General features: G+C 39.5%; 1 protein-coding gene across 1 annotated transcript in view; it reads right to left on the bottom strand.

The window, feature by feature from the left end:
- ALDH1L1 (aldehyde dehydrogenase 1 family member L1) overlaps nt 1-16,682 on the bottom strand; it is a 76,467-nt gene extending 59,785 nt beyond the window's left edge. Inside the window, exons 1-3 of the mRNA XM_011376072.2 lie at nt 16,472-16,682; nt 2,837-2,988; nt 720-954 (exon numbers count right to left, since the gene is read on the bottom strand). Coding sequence (XP_011374374.1) covers nt 720-954; nt 2,837-2,963 — 362 coding nt within the window. The 5' untranslated portion in view covers nt 2,964-2,988; nt 16,472-16,682. The remainder of the gene's footprint in view (nt 1-719; nt 955-2,836; nt 2,989-16,471) is intronic.
- Between the last annotated feature and the right edge of the window lie 3,406 nt (nt 16,683-20,088).

Raw genomic sequence — 20,088 nt, 5'->3', positions numbered from 1 at the left:
AGGAAAATGTTATTTATTGACACCAACCATGTGCCAGGCTTTGTGGTAAAATCCCTATATGCCTCACGTAACTTCATCTTCCCAACTGGTGTAACGGACATTGCATGCCCCTTTTACAGATAAGGAAACTGAGGCCCAGAGAAGTGAAGAGACATTGGCCAGAGATCTGGGAGTCTGAATTCCACCCAGCCCAGTCTGACTGCAATCCATCTTTTCCCAGCGCAGATGTCTCCCCATCCTGACGATTCGTCTAAACTGCCCCACCCACCAGACATATCACTCCATTTATTGTCTTCTTAGTACTTCTCATAATCCATCATTATCTCTTTCCTAGGTGCTACCAGAAGTATGGCTGTGGTTGGAGGTTAGAGCAGGTTTCTGGGGACATCACCTGGGTTGGTGGCACTGGTGGCTTCCTGGGTGAGGCCTCAGGTGAGCCCTTTAACCTACTCTGTCCCCAAGACCCCCACCATAAGATGCGAACACCAACTGCTCACTTTGCAATTTACCGTGGGACTGCAGAGCGCTTAGTGATGCCTATCCCCAGTTCTCTTGAACATTCTTGCTGACTAATAACGCTTCACTAATCTGGTGCGTGGATGTCATCTGGCCACACAGGACAGGTACGTGCGTGATGCCTGTTCCATGGTTCCAAAGAAAAGATCCAGGCTAAGGGAGGACAATGATTCAGGCAGATGGGGGTGTTTCTGCCATCTTACCAGTTGATGGCCGTGGCCCCTCGGTGCCGGGGGAGCAGACTCGGATGATAGATGATAGAACCATGGTGGGGGGCACTGATGACCTCCATAGGGATAAACTGGCTACAGTAGGGCAGGACGTTGAGCTCAGCACCCAAAGCCTGGTATTTTGCCACCACATCAGGCAGAGCCTGCCCTCTTTCCCTCCAGCGGGTGAACTTGAACACTGGCACTCCATCCTTCTCAGCCTCCAGGCCTGTGGGACAAGGAGTGAGAAACCATCCTTTCCTTGCACCCACCCACATATGGCCACCTCTGCCTTCCCAGCCAAGTGACTCCTGCACCTTCTCTCCAGGCCTGTCCTTTACACCCTTCCTACTGCCTAGCCAGGCTCCATTGGGCAGCACAGAGGGGACAGCACTAGCCAAGGGTGAAGTTTCAGGAACTGCTTTGTCTGCACTGACTTCTGCTGACCACCAAGATGTCCAAGTGCCTCCCTCTCCCAGATTCCTGCCTGACCCCCAGTGGCTGACCTCTTGCCCTCTTCCACTCCCATAGCCTCACCATACCCATCACCAAGTTACTATTTCTCCACCCTTCTCTCTCTGGGATGGGGTTTAAGACCCTGCAAACTGCATAAGCACTGCCAATGAGGAGTGCTGGAGGGACACTGACAGGCTGGAGGGGGAGAAGGAAGAGAAGAGTGGAGAAGGGGCTTGCTTATTTCTGTGAGCTGCTGTTCTGTGAATATACCCCAGCCTCACTTCTTCACTCCAGAGCAATAGTTGAGTCAGTCTGCAGTTTTCCCAATATCTGCAGAAATAGCTTCAGTGCATAAAACCCCCTTCCACTGGTGTTTGCACTCCAAGGTCTAGGTTCCAGCCTTCACATTCCTTCTTCTGCTCTGTTACCAGCACCCTTGGTAAGCATGCTCTCCTCACAGGTCTGAATTACAGGCTTCCAAACTACAAAGTTTTAGAAGGTATAGCTTTTTGCCCTCAACTTCCCCAGCCTTAGAGGTGGCAGCTGCCTCCTGCAGTCACTACCCTGGTTCCTTCAAGTTCTCTTTTGCTTGCCCCACTTTAGAACCTACCAGACACTTCTTTGTACTTGGCTCTCTGTTAGCCCACCCAGTGTCTGGCCCCTGACTGGACCCAACCCACCCTCTAGCCCCCTCTGCCTTTGTACCTTGGTATCCAGGGGTGTTGAGAGAGAGTTAGATCAGTGTGAGCAGACTGGACTATGCTTGCAAAAGCTGTTGCCACTGTGACCAAGGGAATACTTCTGCAAAACGTCTGAGGTAAGTTCAAGTAGCAGCCCCAACCAGGCTAGGTGCAGGTCCAAGCTCAGATGCTGGTATCAGCGGTCACTTGGTGGCTGAGGGCTGGGCTCAGGCTATGTCATTGGTCACACTGGACTCAGATCTAAGACTGAGGCCTGGCTGGCATCACGGTGGTGCTAAAGCTGAGTCCAAGGTCAGCCTGCATTGACGTCTGGGGAGACTCACAACTCCTTATGAACAAAGGCCTTATGTCTACCATAAGGCCTCTTTTCTAAGCCTGGCCCCATAGTCTGTGTCCATCAGGAGGGTCTCCACATTCTACCATGATGCTGAAGTTCTCAGCTCAGCCAATGATTCTCAAATTGTGCTTCTCCTAGAGCCAGAGGCATCAGCATTGCCTGGGAACTTGTTAGAAATATAAATTCTCAGACCCCATTCCATTACTCTGGACAGAAACTCCCAGGCTGGGGCCCAGCACTTTGTGTACCAGGTCCTCCCACTGGTGGGGACACAGTGAATACTGCTTGGCATCCCTTTCAAGGCCTGGATGCTAGGATCAGAGAAACTTGGAGTTGTCAGATAATAGGGCCCTGGGTATAGGCTAAGCTTTTCCATGGCCCTTTTCCAGGATGTAAACTCTACTCCATGATCAGTTGGGAAGGAGCTCTCCACTTTGTTTCAGAAAAGCCAGGCAGCCAATTAGTACCTGAGCAGGATTCAGAGTGAACCATGTATGATTGCCTTTGGTCAGGAATATCCACAGCCCCACAACTTGATCCTGCAGGCTTCTTCTCCCATCCATTGCTACCCACATTCCTAGACATACCCTCTCCCTGTTCCTAGACTACCCACTCACCAAGGGGATCCGCCTTTCCATTCTTGTCTGGGACAGTGAACACCCCTACGATCTCATGACCCTCCTTCTTCAAGTGGCAATAAACTTCCTGGCCAAACAGGCTCTGTCCAATCACTGCAATCTTCATGGCAGCAAGGCTAGGTCAGAAGGACCTGGGGAAGGAATAAGGTTGTAGCATTAGGCAGGGCTTGATGGCCTCAAGGACACTGACCCTGATCCAAGTTGGGCAGCTGTATAGTGCCTTGCCTGCCTGCCCCTGCCCCACCCTCTCAGCTCCCTTCTGGGGCTCCCTAGTGGCAGGCAACTGCAAAGAGGCTGCCATCGTGAAAGGACCAGAGGAAAAGGTTCCACAAAGGAGGGATTTTAGATACCATTGTAGGTGAGTCACTCGGAGACTGTAGAATTAGAGGTTTCTCCTCGAAACCCTCCAAATTGGCATGGAACGCTGGATGTCAAGTTTTCTAGGTGTCTTTGAGTATATTTCTTTAACTAACCAGTCTAAGACCTCGGTCAAGTCACATCAAGCCTCAGTTTCCTCATTTGTCAATAAGAAAGATTTCACTTGCCTCACATGGCTTTCAGCCTACAAGTGAGGTATATTCCCCTGAGCCAGAAAGCAGCAAGGGGGCCTGGTCCGGAGGGCCTATCTACCTCAGCCTTATAGAAAAGGATGTTTGATGGACAGGCCCTGAGGACTGAAGGTAGGGGTGGGAATTGGGAGTCGGGGGGCGGGGGAGTGGGGTGCCACTGGGCTGGCTGAGAAGAGAAAAGATATGTAGAATGATGTGTGGCTAGATCATGCAAGTTTCTCCAATGTTTGCTCATTCCTCCACCATGCTCACATCTGTAAAACCTATTTGCCTGATACATTTCTTTGAATTGTCCATTTACAAAAATATACATATTTTTTTGTAAAATTTTGTTGAAGTTACATGCCTTATACATACAGAAAAATGTACAAATCATAGGTATGTAGCTCAATAATTTTTTACCAACTGAATACACCTTTATAATCAGCAATCAGATAAAGAATTACTTCAGAAGCCCCCCCTGAGCCTATTCCGGTAACTATACTCCATTAAGAGTAACTGGACTTTTAATGTTTTGCCTGTTTTTAAAATATATATATTCCATTTACAAAAATGCAATCATTCATTGTAACATTTTGTGGATTTCCCCCCCTCAACATTATCTATATTGTACTATGATCATTCTCGTTGTTGCATAGTATTTCATTATGTGAAAAACAAAACAAAACAAAACATTTATTTATCCACTCTGTTGTTGACTGGAATTTAGGAAGTTTCCAGTTTGAGGCTATTACCAGTATGGATGCTATAAAGATTCTGGGGCATGGTTCTTACTGTATATAAGTACACATTTCTGTAGGGTATGTACCTAGTAGTGGAATTCCTGGGTCACAGCTATGAAAATGTTCAGCCTTAGCAGATTCTGCCAGTTTTCGCAAGTGATCGTACCAATTACCATTTCTATGTGCTCTGCATCATGGCCTTCTGCCTTTTCGTTTCAGCTATTTTGCTAAATCATCGAGGTTTTAATTTGTAATTCCCTGATGACTAATGAAGTTGAACACCTTTTTCTATGTATATTGGCCATTTGTATATCTTCTTGTGGATATTGACTCTTTGAGTCTTTTTTGTTTATTATTTTCATTGGATGATCTTTTCTTGACAATTTGCAAGAAGTTTTTTTAAAAAAAAAAAATAGTCTAGACTACGAGTCCTTTGTGTGTTGTGCTAGGCCAGGCCCCAGAGGACTGGGAGGCTTTCCCATCCCACCCCACCTGGCCTGCCCTACCTCCCTCCCAGGAGCCAGAGGTCCCAGGACCGAGCTTTGCCTGGGCTTCACGGACAGGAGTTCTGATCTTCCCTGCAGCACACCCACCCTGCACTGGGCTGGAAGCTGGGCAGGGCTTGGATATCGGGTGTTGGGGCAGGGGCTGGCCCCAGGATCCACCCAGGACCGCTAAGACACAGGCTCCAGGAGGGGCCTATGCCTCACAATAAAGCACAGATGACGTTTGCCTCTGTGGGGGCGAAAAATATATATATATATATATATACACACACACACACACACATAAATATATATATATGAAAATACCTTCTCCAATTCTGTGCCTTGCTTTTTCACTCTCTTATGGTGTGTTTTGATGAATAGAGATCCTAAATTTAATATAGTATATTTTATAAAAAAATTCCTTCATGGTTAGTTATTTTTGTATCCTATTTAAGAAATTTTTGCCCACTCCAAGTTCATGAAAATGTTCTCTTTGTCTTCTAAAATCTTTTTGGTATGTCAAAGAAGCAAATTCTATACAAAGGAGCAAAGATAGTTTTTTTTCAAAAAAGGGTGTTGGAACAACTGAACGTCTACATGAAAAAAAATGAATCTAGACTTTATACCTTTCACAAACATTAACTCAAAACCCATCACAGACCTAAATGTAAAGCATAAAACTAGAAAACTAGAAGATAACACAGGAGAAAACCTAGATGACCTTGGGTATGCAGTGATTTTTTTAGATACAAAAGGGATGATTCATAAAAGAGAAAATTGATGTTAGACATCATTGACATCAAAAACTTCTGTTCTGCAAAAAGCATTGTCAAGAGAATGAGAAGAAAAGCCACAGACTGGGAGAAAATATTTATAAAAGACATATCTGGTAAAGGACTGGTATCCAAAATATACAAAGAACTCTTAAAACTCAATAAGAAATAAAAAACCTGGTTAAAAAATGAGCCAAAGACCTTAACAGGCACATTATCAAAAAAGATATATAGATGGCAAATAAGCATATGAAAATATGCTCCACATCATATGTCATCAGGGAAATGCAAATTAAAACAACAATGGGATACCACTACCCATCTACTAGAATGGCCCAAATCTGGATCACTGACAACGTCAAATGCTGGTGAGGATGTGGAGCAATAGGAACTCTCAATCATTGCTGGTGGGAATGCAAAATGAAACAGTCACTTTGAAAGTCAGTCTAGTAGTTTCTTACAAAACTAAACATATTTGTAATATATAATCCAGTAATCGTGTTTCTTGGTATTTATCCAAAGGAATTAAAAACTTACATGCACACAAAAACCTGCACGCAGATGTTTATAGCTGCTTTATTCATAATTACCAAAACTTGGAATCAACCAAGATGTCATTCAGTAAGTGAATAGATAGATAAACTATGGTCCATCCAGACAATGGAATACTATTCAGCACTAACAAGAAATGAGCTATCAGGCTACGAAAAGACATGGAGGAAACTTAAGTGCATATTATTAAGTGAAAGAAGCTGATCCGAAAAGGCTACTTACAATAGAATTCTAACTATATGACACGCTGGAAAAGGCAAAACAATAGAGATAGTAAAAACATCGGTGATTATCAGGGATTGAAGGAGGAGAAGGGATGAATAGGCGGAGCACAGGATTTTTAAGGCACTGAAAATAAAATACTCTATGATATTATAAAAATGAATACATGTCATAATACATTTATCCAAACCCAGAGAATGTACAATATCTAGGGTGAGACTATTGTGTCAATGTGTGTTCATTAACTGTAACAAATGTACCACTCTAGTGGGGGGTGTTGATAATGGGGGAAGCAATGCATGTGTTGTGGGAGAGGATATATGGGAAGTCTCTGTACTTTCCCCTTAATTTTGCTTAAAATTGCTTAAAAATAAAGCTTTAATTTTTTATTGAGGTAACATTGCTTTATATCACTATATGTTTAAGAGGTGCAACGTTATAACTCAACATCTATATATACTTCATTGTGCTCACCACCAAAAGTCTAGTTACCATCAATCACCATACAATTGACTTTCTTTACCATTTTTGTCCTCTTTCCACCACTCTTCCCCTCTGGTATCCACCGATCTGTTGCCTGCCTCTGTGAGTTTTTGTTTTTGTTTGTTCATTTCTTTTGTTTATGTTCTTTATACTCCACATGAATGAAATCATACACTGTATTTTTTGTCTACTTATTCCAGTTAGCATAATAACTTCAAGATGCAACTTTTTTATATATGTTGTTTTTCATAGTAGCTGTACTAACTTGCATTCCCACCAACAGTGTGCAAGGGTCCCCTTTTCTCTACATCCTTTCCAACACTTTTTGTTTCTTGTCTTTTTGATGATAGCCATGTTAACAGGAGTGAGATAATAGCTCATTGTGGTTTTGATATGAATTTTCCTAATAATTAATGATGCCGAATATCTTTTCATATGCCTGTTGTTGAGTTGTATGAGTTTTTAAATATTAACCCCTTATCAGAGGTATGATTCACAAATATCTTTTCCCATTTGTTTGTTTTTGCTTTTGTTTCCCTTGCTGTTGGAGTTGAATTAATTCACAGAAATATTGCTAAGACTGATGTCAAGGAGCTTCTGCTTATATTTTCTATTTTATGGTTTTCGGCCCTATGGTCAAGTCTTTAATTCATTTAGAGTTAATTTTTGTGTATGGTGTACAATAGTGGTCTAGTTTCATCCTTTTGCATGTGTCTGTCCAGTTTTCCTAAAACCATTTATTGAAGAGATTTTCCTTTCTCCTCTGTTTTTGGCTTCTTTGTTGTAAATTAGTTGTTCATATATGTGTGAGTTTATTTCTGGACTTTCAATTCTGTTCCATTTCTGTGTTTATTTATTCTGTCCCAGTTATCTATCTGTTTTTCTGCCAATACCATACTGTTTTGGTTAATATAGCTTTGTAATGTAGGTCGAAATCAGGAAGTGTGATACCTTTGGTTTCGTTCTTTTTTCTCAAGATGGTTTTGGTTATTTGGGGGTCTTTCGTAGTTCCATACAAATTTTAGAAGTTTTTATTCTATTTCTGTGAAAAATGTTATTGAGATTTTGATTGGGATTGCATTGTATCTGTAGGTTGTTTTAATAATATGGACATTTAAACAATATTAATTCTTCCAAACCATGAGCATGGAATATCTTTCCAATTTTTTGTGTCTTCTTTAATTTCTTTCAACAATTTCTTATAGTTTTCAGTATGCAAGTCTTCCACCTCTTTGGTTAAACTTCTTCCTAAGTATTTCATTTTTTTTTGTTGTGATTGTAAATGGGGTTCTTTTCTTAATTTCTCTTTATGATTTTTTCATTGTTAGTATATAGAAATGCAACAGATTTTTGTATGTTGATTTTGTACCCTGCAACTTAACTGTATTTGTTTATTGTTTCTAATGGTTTTTTAGTGGAGTCTTTAAAATTTTCCATATATAAAATCATACCATCCACAGATAGTCTCGGCTTTACTTCCTCCTTTCCAATTTGGATGCCTTTTATTTTTTTTTATTGTCTGATTGCCCTAGCTAGGAATTTCAATACTACACTGACTGACAGTGGCAAGATTGGGCATCCTTATCTTGTTCCTGATCTTGGAGGAAAAGCTTTCAGTTGACTATGATATTAGTTATGGGTTTGTCATATGTGGTCTTTATTTGTAGAGAAACTGTTTCTATGCCCATTTTATTGCGAGTTTTTTTTTTAAATCATAAATGGATATTCAATTTTGTCAAATGCTTTTTGGCAACTATTAAGATGACCATTAATCATATGGTTTTTAGCCTTTATTTTATTAATGTAGTGAATCGCATTGATTGATTTGCAGATGTTGAGCAATCCTTGCATCCCTGGAATAAATCCCACGTGATCATGGTGTATGATCCTTTTAATGTATTGTATTCAGTTTGCAAATATTTTGTTGATAATTTTTTACATCTATGTTCATCAGGAATATTAATCTGTAATTTTCTTTTTTGTGTGTTGTCCTTGTCTGATTTTGGCACCAGGGTAATGTTGGCCTCATAAAATTAGTTTGGCAGTCTTCCCTCCCTCTTCAATTTTTTGGAAGAGTTTGAGAAGGATTGTTATTAAATCTTCTTTGAATATTTGGTAGAATTAACCAGTGAAGCTGTCTGATCCTGGACTTTTGTTTTTTGGGAGTTTTTTGATTACTGTTTCAATATCCTTACTAGAGATCAGTCTCTTCAGAGTTTCTATTTCTTCATGGTTCAGTCTGGGAAGGTTATATGATTCTAAGAATTTATCCATTTTCTCTAGCTTTTCTAATTTGTTAGAGTATTGCTGTTTATAATAGTCTTTTAGGATGCTTTGTATTTCTGTAGTACCTGTTGCAACTTCTCTTTTGTTTCTGATTTTGGTTATTGAGCCTTCTCTCTCTTTTTTCTTAATGAGCCTAGTTAAAGGTTTGTCAATTTTGTTATCTTTTCAAAAATCCAACTCTTAGTTTCATTGGTCTTTTCTATTGTCTTTTAAATTTCTATTCCATTTATTTCTGCTCTGATTATTTATTATTTCCTTCCTTCTATTGACTTTGGGCTTTGTTGTTCTTCTTTATCTAGTTCCTTTGGGTATAAAGTTAGATTGTTTATTTGAGATTTTTCTTTTTTCTTGAAGTAAGCCTGTGTTGTTATAAACTTCTCTCTTAGTACACCTTTTTTTCATCCCATAGATTTTGTTAGGTCATATTTTCATTTTCATTTGTCTGCATTTTTATATTTCTTCTTTAATTACTTCATTGACCCAATAGTTGTTCAGTAGCATGTTGTTTAATATTCACATATTTGTGATTTTTCTGGGGTTTTTTTTTGTAGTCAATTTCCAATTTCATACCATGTAGTCAGAAAAGATGGTTAATTTGATTTCAAAGATACTTAATAACAAGTTATTTTAAGACACTATAGATTTAATTAGCTAATGTATTATTTAGAAATTTTATTTTTATGAACATAAGAAAGTTTGGAAATTTTCCTAACCACATGTAATGAATATGTGTGTTCATACACATATAAAAAGGGAATAAGAGGGTAAGAAAAAGGGACATTTCATGTAATTAACTTGGCATTTCAAATCAGTGAGAGAAGGATGGTTTATTCAGTATTTTGGAAAATAACTAGCAACTTCAAAAAAATTAGAAAATAGACAGGACTTCTAGTTTCCAGTCTGGCATGCAAGGTATTTGGAAATCATCACTCCTGTCCTCACAACAAGAAAAAAGCCGAGCAAACAGAACATCAACAATTCCTCTTAGATCCATCAGAGAATTGAGGTCACAGGGCAAATTGCTGCTCCCCAAATTGGAGAGACAGTTAAGTGGATACAGAGAATCACATCTCATAGAGGAGAAGAATGATAGAAAGAAAGAGAAGAATATACGAAGTAGTAATAACTGAGATTTTTTCCAAAATTCAAGACAGAAATCAAAACAGATCCAGGAGGCTCAGAGAAAACCAATCAGGATAAATACCTCCCCTGCCAAAGAAAAAAGCTGCACAAATATATCATATTTAAGCTTCAGAAAATAAAAGACAAAGAGAAAAATCTTGAAAGAAGCCAGCAAGGGTGGAGAGAACCTTACTTATAAATGGACAAGAATAAGGATTATCTTCAGAAATCAAGCATGTAAATAGAGAGTGGAACGAAATGTTTAAAGTATTGAAAGAAAATCTCATCAACCTAGAACTGATTCTAATCTATATCCAGTAAAATTATCCTTCAAAAGTGAAGAGGAAATGAAGACTTTCTCAGACAAAAAAATTAAAGGAATTTGTCATCAATAAACCTGAGTTACAAGATATCTTAAAAGAAGTTGTTCAAAAAAAGAGTGAGGGTTAAAATTTAGAAACTTGGACTTACACATAGACATGAACAACATTAGAGAGGAAATAAATAAAGGTAACATTTTTTTTTATTATTCTTAACTGATCTGACAGATAACAATTTGTTCAAAATAATTATAGCAGCAATATATTCAGTGACTATAGCTTGTGGATAATTGAAATGACAGTAGTGATAATAAAGTATGAGAGGGAGAAATCAGGAATACTCTGTTACAAGGTAATTGTACTACCCATAATACAATATAGTGTTATTTGAAAGTGGACTTAGATTAATCATAAATGTATATTACAAACTTCAGAGCAACCACTTTAGAAAAGCAAAAAAAAAAAAAAAAGAGTAAAATTTGTATGCTAAGAGAGAAAAAAATTGAATTATATAAAATATTCAGTTAAAATCAGAGAAGTCAGAAAATGAATAACAGACCAAAAAGAAAAATATAAAATAAAAAAACAAAAACAAAGGCAATAGGTAGAAAACAATAATAAATATGTTTGATATTAATCCAACTATATTGATAATCACTTTGAACATCAATGGTCTAAATACACCAATTAAAACACAAAGACTATCACAGCGGATAACAAATCAAAACCCAACTATATGTTGTCTATAAGAAACCCATTTTAAATATAAAAACACAGATATATTAAAAGTAAAGAGATGGAGAAAGATATATCCTCATATCACTCATCAAAAAGAAATATGTAACTCTATTAACTTCAAAAAAAAATACTTTGGAGCAAGGAAAGTTATTAGGGATCAAAAGAGATAATACATAATTGTAAAGGGTTCGGTTCTCTGAGAAGATATAACAATCCTTCATGTGGATATACCTAACAACAGAGAATGAAAATATGTGAAGCAAAAACTGATAGAATTGCAAGGTGAAACAGACAAATCCACTAGCATAACTGGAGACTTAAACCCCTCTATCAATCCCTGCTGAGAGATCCAACAAGTAGGAAATCGGTCAGGACATAGGTGAACTGAACAGCACCATCAGTTAGCTATATCTAATTGATGTTTACAGAATACTACATCCAACAACAGCAGAATATACATTCATCTCAAATTCACATGGAATAGTCACCAGAATAAATAATAAAACACACTCTATCAGATTTCAAAGAATAGAAATCATACAAAGTATGATCTTAGACCACACTGGAATTACTAGAAACCAATAACAACAATACGTGGGTCAAAGAAGTCTCAAGAGAAATTTTTAAATAGTTTGAACAAAATGAAAATGAAAATATAACTTAACAAAATTTGTGGGATGCAGCTAAAGCAGTGTGTAGAGGGAATTTATAATATTAAATGCATATATTGATAAAGAAAAATATTTAAAATCAATAAAATAACCTTTTGCCTTAGGAAACTAGAAAAACAAGAGAAAATCAAATCAAAAGTAAACAGAGAAAAAGAAATAACAAAAACTAGTGCAAAAATCAAGAAATCAAAAACTGTAAATCAATAGAAAAAAATAACAAAACTAAAAGAAGTTTCTCTTGAAACATGAATAAAATTGACAAGCCTCTAGCCAGACTAACTAAGAAAGAAAACAGAGAAGACACAAATTACTAATATCAAAAATGAAAGAAGTGGCATTACTACTGATCCTTGGTCATTAAAATAATAAAAAGAATAAAATAAAACCTAAATAAATGAAGAGGTATCCCATACACATGGATGGGAAAACTCAACATTGTCAAGACACCAGTTCTGTCCAAACTGATCTATAGATTCAACACAATCCCAATCAAAATCCAAAGGGAATACAAAGCCATATAAGTATACTCACAAAGCAAAGACTAAAAAAGAATGTTTTTTAAACAGTTGTGTTCAGTTATTAAGATTTGGAGATATATTTTCTTTAAAATATGAACACATGATTTTGCAATAACAAGGGAAGAAAATAATAGCTCAGTGATGAAATGAATTTAAAAATTGCAAACCTCAGAAACATAATCAAGCTTTTAAAATGTTTGTTTCAATATGATTAGTAAAAAGTTATTAATTAAAACATTATAATAAAATAAGTCTATCAAATATATTCCCTTGGAGAATGTTCAACTCAAGTTTTACATTTTTACCCTTTCTAAAAGAATCGCGCATTGATGATTACCCCAAATCAAAAGAAAAAAAAAGTGCACAATGTGAACTGCTTTATCTAAAAGAATCCAATATAAAATGAATATAAATATAAAATGAATCATTCTATTTCTGCGATTAAAAAATTCTTGCTTACATTATAGTGCAACCATAAATCATATACTCTTCAGATAAGAATGATTATCATGGCAAAGCTTAAAGATGAGATAGAAAGATAGAGAAAGAGAGACAGATAGATATACAGGCATGCAGAATATATACTACAATTGTAAGTAACCATCAACAAATAATAAAGTTTTAAAAAATTTAAAACTTCTGCTCTGTAGAAGACACTGTTAAGAGAATGAAAAGAAACCAATGATTGGGAAACGCTCTTTGCAAAACACATATCTGATAAAGCAACTGGTATTCAAAATATACAAAGAATCCTTAAAACTCAGCAATACGAAAACAAACTACCCAATTAAAAAATGGGGGAAAGACTTGAACAGACCTATCACCAAGAAGATATACAGATGGCAAAAAAGCATAAGAAAAGATGCTCAACATCATATGTCATGGGGGATTGCAAATTAAAACAATGATGAACTACTTATTGAATGACTAAAATCCAAAATATTGACAACACCAAGTACTGATAAGGATGTGGAGCAACAGGAACTCTCATTCATTGCTAGTGGGAATACAAAATGGTAGAGCAACTTTGGAAAATAGCTTGGCAATTTCTTACAAACCTAAACATACTCTTTCCATATAATCCAGCAATCAGTCTTTGGTATTAACTTAACTGAGTTGAAAATTTATGTCCACACAAAAACCTGCACATGCAAATTTATGGCAGATTTGTTCATAGTTAATAAAACTTGGAAGCAACCAAGATGTCCTTCAGTGTGTGAATGGATAAATAAACCATCCAGACAATGGTATGTTATTCAGTGCCAAAAAAAAAAAAAAAAAAAAAAAAAATGATCAAGCCACAAAGAGGCATAGAGAAGGCTTAAATGCATGTTGCTTAGTGAAAAAAGCTAATATTAAAAAGTTATCTACTGTATGATTCCAACTATATGACAGTCTCAAAATAGAAAAACCAGGGAGACAGTAAAAGATCTGTGGTTGCCAAGGATTTTAGAGGAAAGGGAGGAATGAACAGGTCGAGCACAGAGATTTTTTTTTTACAGTAAATAAACCATTATCTACTGTAATGGCAGATGCAGATCATAGTACATTTGTTAAAATCCAAGAGTGAATCCTAATGTGAACTGTGGATTTTAGATAATATAATGTATCAATATTGGCTTACCAAGTATAACAAATGTACCAGACTAATGCTAATGGAAGATGTTAATAATGGGGTGGGGGGCATGGCGGAGGGAGTGTATGATAACTCTCTGTACTCTCTGCTCAGTTTCTCTGTAAACTCAAAACTGTTCTAAAAAAAATCTATTAATTAATTAGACAAATAAATAAATAAAATCGAGCTCTATAGCTTATTCCTTACTACAACATATAGTTCAACTGTGTTAAAAATAAATATTTAAAATATTAAATATAAGAAAACATTAAAGTATTAGAAAATACTGGTAAATATTGCACTATACAAGCCTGATACTAAAAGAGAAATGTAAAAGAAAGCATGTAATAAACTTTCATACATGAAGAATTTAGATGTCTCTGTAGCAATTTAACAAAATAAAATTGCTAATAGACAAACAAAAACAAGTAATAAAAAATGAAAAATAAAACAGAAGACTATTTTTCTCCTATAAAATTGGAAAATATGTAAAGCAATATAAATATTTGATGTTGGCTAAGCTATGGGAAAATGGACAATCTCATGTACCACTGATGTTGGTATACGATAAATGGATAATTTGAGGCATTGGTAAATTGGTGCAATAAACATAAAAATCTTAAAAATAGTTATTTTCTTCTGACTCAGCAATTTTACTTCTAAATTATGTTTGAACAAGCAAATAAAGACATGAATATTTTAACATAATGACACATTAACTCTGTGTAAGCAATGCAACAGTTAGAAATGACAACATAATCTGCTTCATGCCCAGGAATTATAAACCAAAACACCCCAACAATAAACACACCACTATAATTTTTTAAGGCACATATGCAAGTGCCTATGTTCGTGTACTTGCAAGGTAAAAGCCTGAAGGATTCACACAGAAATGTTAAAAGTCACTGGATAGAGTTTTGGGGGTCTGAGTTGTTTTTGCTTTGTTTTTGATGACATTATCTTTTCTTCTGTTTGTTTCTGTTTGTTTTTCCTACACTGGGCATGTATTCCACATCGAAAAATAAAGGGGTACAAAACAGACTCCTTGGAAGCAGTAAGGTAGAGTCAGGCAGCCATCCAGTGGGGTTGTTGTTACAGTTGAGGAGCGGTGGCCCTTGACCACAGGTGCAGTGAAGGGGAGGAGCCAGGAAGAAGAGACTACAGAGCCCCACGTGAGCAGCCTGGCAACCTCCCAGCCTATGCCTCATTTTTGAGTTGGCACCGCTCAGTGTCCTTGCCACAGGCAGTGCGTGGGAAGCTGTGGGGCAGCCCTGGCAGCCATAAGGCTGTACTTACTTCCCAGGCCTCCTAACCCCAACTCCCATCCAGGACTGGCTCCCCAGGACCCAGCTATCAGACCCTGTCTGAGGGGGAGCTGTGAAGTGCAGGAGCGCAGCTCTGGGTGACTGGTCACTGGTTGTAGTCCTAGGATCCACCAGGGAATGTAGCTCTAGGAGGGGGCAGAGCCCCAAAATGTCCCATTCCTTTAATTGCCCCTTGGAGGCCACAAAGCTGACTCCTTTCCTGCAATCAGCCTGTTCAGCTAGGCACCTGGCAGGCAACACAGTTGTCGCTCCCATAGCTGGGGTCCCCTGAGAGCGTGTCTTTCTTAAGGTCCTGGGCACAGAGGACAGGCTGCAGTGCATGCTACCGAGGCCACCAGAGCTGTAGACCTAGGTTCATCCTTGGAGAATCGCCTCCATCTCTGAGCTTCATGTCTCCCAACATTGTTGCAAAGGTTAATAATCAGTCAGTTTTCGCAGAGGGTCTCCTAGGGCCAGGCATGCTGCATAATCTCATGTAATTCTCAAGCAACCTTAGAAGATAGGTGTTATTATTTACCGCCCCTGCCAATTTCAGCCAAAGAAATTTAAGATTCAGAGCTTAAGTAACTTGCCCAAGGTCACAGAGTAGGAGGAATGGGGAGGGACTCCAAGCTCCACAACTCTTAACCCCAAGTCTGAGAATACTCTGTCGGTATCTAAGGATTCTTGCCTTTCTTAGGCAGGTGGCAAATGACGATCCCGGACAGGTACGAGGTGGGGGGAGGGTCTTGGCTCTGAGTAGGGCAACCCCAAGAACCCTGTTGTGGGGTCCTGCTGAGGCTCCAGGATCCAGGCTCCTCTTGCACAGGAACGATGCGGCGGCGTGCGGGGGAGCTTTCCCAGTCTCAAGAATGGGATAAGGGACTTAGGAAAGGGGTGGATGGCTTAGGGGCACCCATATTACCTTCCATTTGTCCCCTTTTCTCTCCAAGCCTCAATTTTCTCTTCTGTAAGTCAAGCCTGTAACACCTACTCCACAGGATGGTGCCGGCTCCTTTAAGCGTCCTGCCCTCTCTGCCCAGCCACCTGTCGCCGTCCTTTAGCCTGAAGATCTCAGGCAAGGCTGGAGGCTCCGCTGCCTCAAACGGAACCCCGGATCCGGACCCCAAGACCCACGTTCCTGTAGTGAAGCTCATGGAGCCTCCGGAACCCCCACAGCAAGCTGGGACAGCCTGCCCTCCTCAGGGGGTCTGGGTGCGCGGGGACTCACCGAGTGCGGAAGGAGTCGCAGGCGTCACGGGACAGAAGGAACCTCTGAGAGCCTTGGCCAGGAAACTGGCGGTGGCTTAGGCTGGCCATGGGCGGTGGAGAGGTGGGGCCCGCCCGGGCCAGTCCGCGGAGCCACGGCCAAGGCCAGAACCGGGGAGGGGAGAGGCGCCAGGCGGAGGCGAGAAAGGCGGGGGCGCTGGGCGGATAGAAAGTCACTCTGGGCGCGGGACGGGGGGGCGGGGGGGAGGCGGGGCGGAGGCGGGGGGGAGGACTTTCACTAACTGTGAGACGGAGGCTGGATGCATCACTCACCTCCTCTAGGCCTGCTTAGGTTTATAAAGAAGACTTGCTACAGACCCTTCCAGAATTCACAGGGCTTTGAAAAGGCCCAAGGGTCATGAGGTTACTTGCAAGGCTGAGTTAGTAAGAGGAAACTCACCAAACCGGGTAATTTTCACTCACTCACTCACTCAAAAATAATGTGCCAAGTTCCTACCCTGTACTGTGGACACGGTGCAGAGCCAAACAAGATCCTTGCCCTCTGAACTTCCATGAACCTTCGAGAGGCAGTAACTTTGTATCTGGGTATGTATCGGGGGTTTCTGCCTACCTAGAGATCATCTCTCCTTTCCAGGCAATTACCCTTCTCCTAGTGCTCCCCTCTGTCTAGTCTGGATACCACAGACCCCTCTCCTGGCTCTTAATCTGACCAATCCTTAATCTCAAGCAGGGTTATCTGTTCCTCTCCCTGCCAAGGAAAGTCAGGGAACAAAAGAATACAGAGAAGAATAAAGCTGCCAACTTCCAGCCTTTGTTCAGGTGGCTGCTTCCACCTGTAATGCCCTTCCTGTCATACTTGCGCTGGACTTCTCTTTGTCTTCCTAGCCTTAATTCTTTTGACTCTGAGTTCCAGCCACCTGGACCTCTTATTCAGTGCCTGAACACATCAAACTTGCTCCATCCTTAGGGCTTTTACACTGGCCAGTGAGGAACATTCTCTATCAAATACTACAGAGGCACGCCCTCTCTTGTCTTCACATTTCGGCTTTCATATCAAATATCTGATGCAACATCTTAGAGAAGCTGTTCCAGGTTACACAGTCTAAAGAAGTCTGTCAGCCACTATCGCATAACCCTGTTATATTTCCTTCACAGCAGTTACTGTATGTCTGAGATTTTTTTTGTTCATTATTTGTTTATTATCTGTTTCTACCGCTATACTCTAAGCTCTTTGAGGGTAGGAAACTGGTGTGATGTATTCACTGTTGTATTCCTAATACACGGTGATGGCACATAGTAGATGCTAAATGTGTGTTGAACATGTGTATTATCCCACATGCCAGGATAAACACTCAAGATTGAGATATCTCTACTGAGCCCTCTAGCCCATTCTCAGGAACTGTCTTTGTTCTTTCTGCTCCAGCCTCCAGGTCTCCTGGCTGTCCTTCATGTATATCAACCTTCTTGACTCATGAACTTTCCATGGGCTATTCATTTTTTTCCCCAAGGGAACCCCATTCACATTTCAGGAGATTCCTACTTAAATGTGACATCTTCAGGGAAGCTTTTCCTTTTCATGCGCTAGAGCAGATTCTTCATTATATGACCACAGAGGGGTTTTTAATTTTCCTTCATGCACCCCTCTTGATTATAATTTTATCATGGCTCCTGGGATTATTTGATTGACATGTCTTACCCACTAGAACACGAGGGCAAAGACTACTTTAGTCTCAGGAATTCTCTAACACTTAATATAGTGCCTTGTGTTCAAAAGGTGCTCAATAAAATTTGTAGGATAAATTACTGAATGTCAGGAGCCTAGAATGGGAAAGTAGTGTGAGCAGAACGTTGAAGCTGGAATGGAGAAGGCAGAATGAGAGGCGGTAGCAGGAATCACCTAAAGAATGACTTGCAGATTGGACACTCCAAAAAGATGTTAGAAAATCAGAAAACACCCCATAGTCTTAGGGGGTATAAGGAGCAGGAAAGGCGAGAAGTTTAAGCAGAAAGTTTAGCAACACTGCCACCTGCAGTAACATGGAAAGTAGAAAAACATGCCAGATGGACTAGGTAATCTGGCTAAGTAAATTTCCCAGCAGAATATTAAAGGTGCTTCTTGGCTTCTTTTTACTAGATATACTAAAATGTGAGAGACAAGAGATATGCCCTAAGAAGAACTGTTAAATAAAAAGAGACCTAAACTTGCTGGTTTTGAAAATTCTCAGGTTCTCCGAATGTTAAATAATGCTAAAATTAATAAACGAATTCCAAGTAGAGATGCAATCTGGGTCCATGCCAGGAAAAGATGGTCTAAAGATGAAGCTAAGGATGTGACTGTAAAATCCTTTGTTAAGTTCTCGAAAAAAATCAAAAGTGGCATCTTAAAATATTCAGTTAAACAGTAGGAATTCCGAGAAGCTAAGTTGTCATTCAGCCAAAGCCCAAGGTAGAGAAAGGCTTATCTCAAAAACATGCCAGTTGTCTAAAGGAGTGAACCTCGGTAAGATTCACAGAAGACACACAAAGTTTTTAAAAGAATTATATTGATAAAATAGTGCCAGCTTGAAGCTTGAACTGAAAGGATCAGAGATAGTATAAAATGAAGAGAGACTTCTGGAACACCACTCTGCCCCAATTCTACTGCAAGAAGCAGCCCAAGAAAGCACACAGATGCAAACATGGGCTAGATTTCATGGAAACAAAAAGACAACTTGAGAGCAGAACAGAGTCCAAGGTTGAAACCAAGAGTATGGAGAGGCCAGAGTCAATCTGAATTCCAATCAAGGAACTTCTAACATCTGACCAGCTGTACTTCAGAATCATCAGACTCAGTTCCCTAGCGACACCCATGTGCTTCCTATCCTTGTCCCTTTTGAACAAGAATATCTATAGTGGTCATGCTATGCTTGTCCCACTATTGTGTGTTGGAGTGGCAGAGAACAAGAGTGCAGACAATTTGTCCCTGGAACTCACAGGTCTACAAATTGAGGGTGACTGTACTCAATGAGGTGCACTGAAGGAAATCTACCCAAGGAGATTCTTTCACATCAGAACCTAATTTAGATGTAAAAATTCTGGACTTTGAGTTCATTCTGTAGTTGGATGGGACTTTTAAGGGAATAAGTGTTTGGAAGGGTATGCATATTTTGCATGTAAGAGGACTGTAAATAATTTGTGGCCATTGAGTGGACTGTGATAATTTAAAAACTCTTTGACACTCCCTCCTCCTTCAAGAGGAGGAGTGCAATTTCTTGAGCCCGTGAACATGAGCTGACTCAGTGACTTGCTTCTAACAAATGAAATAGGGTGGAAGTGACACTGTATGGCTTGTGAATTAACCATTTCATAGACCAGATAGAGAAATGGGGCCTGAGGTTAGAGAGTGGTAGAAATCGGTTCTGTATTCTAGAACTTTATAATACTCTCTGAATAAGTCATGCTGAACCCAACTCTGCCGGTTCAGTTCATGGTGCCCGGAATATCCCTTCACTTCATCTACCCCAGCTTATGCTTCAGAGATTGGTTTATATTTATCTCCTTTGGAAAGCTTTCCCCAGCTCTCCTCTCTTTGGAATTCCCTCATTTATAGCACAAATCACATTCTAACATAATTTTCCG

Source organism: Pteropus vampyrus, unplaced genomic scaffold (genome assembly GCF_000151845.1).
Source record: "Pteropus vampyrus isolate Shadow unplaced genomic scaffold, Pvam_2.0 Scaffold285, whole genome shotgun sequence".
NCBI classification, from domain to species: Eukaryota; Metazoa; Chordata; class Mammalia; order Chiroptera; family Pteropodidae; genus Pteropus; species Pteropus vampyrus.
This window is presented reverse-complemented; position numbering and strand designations above follow the sequence as displayed.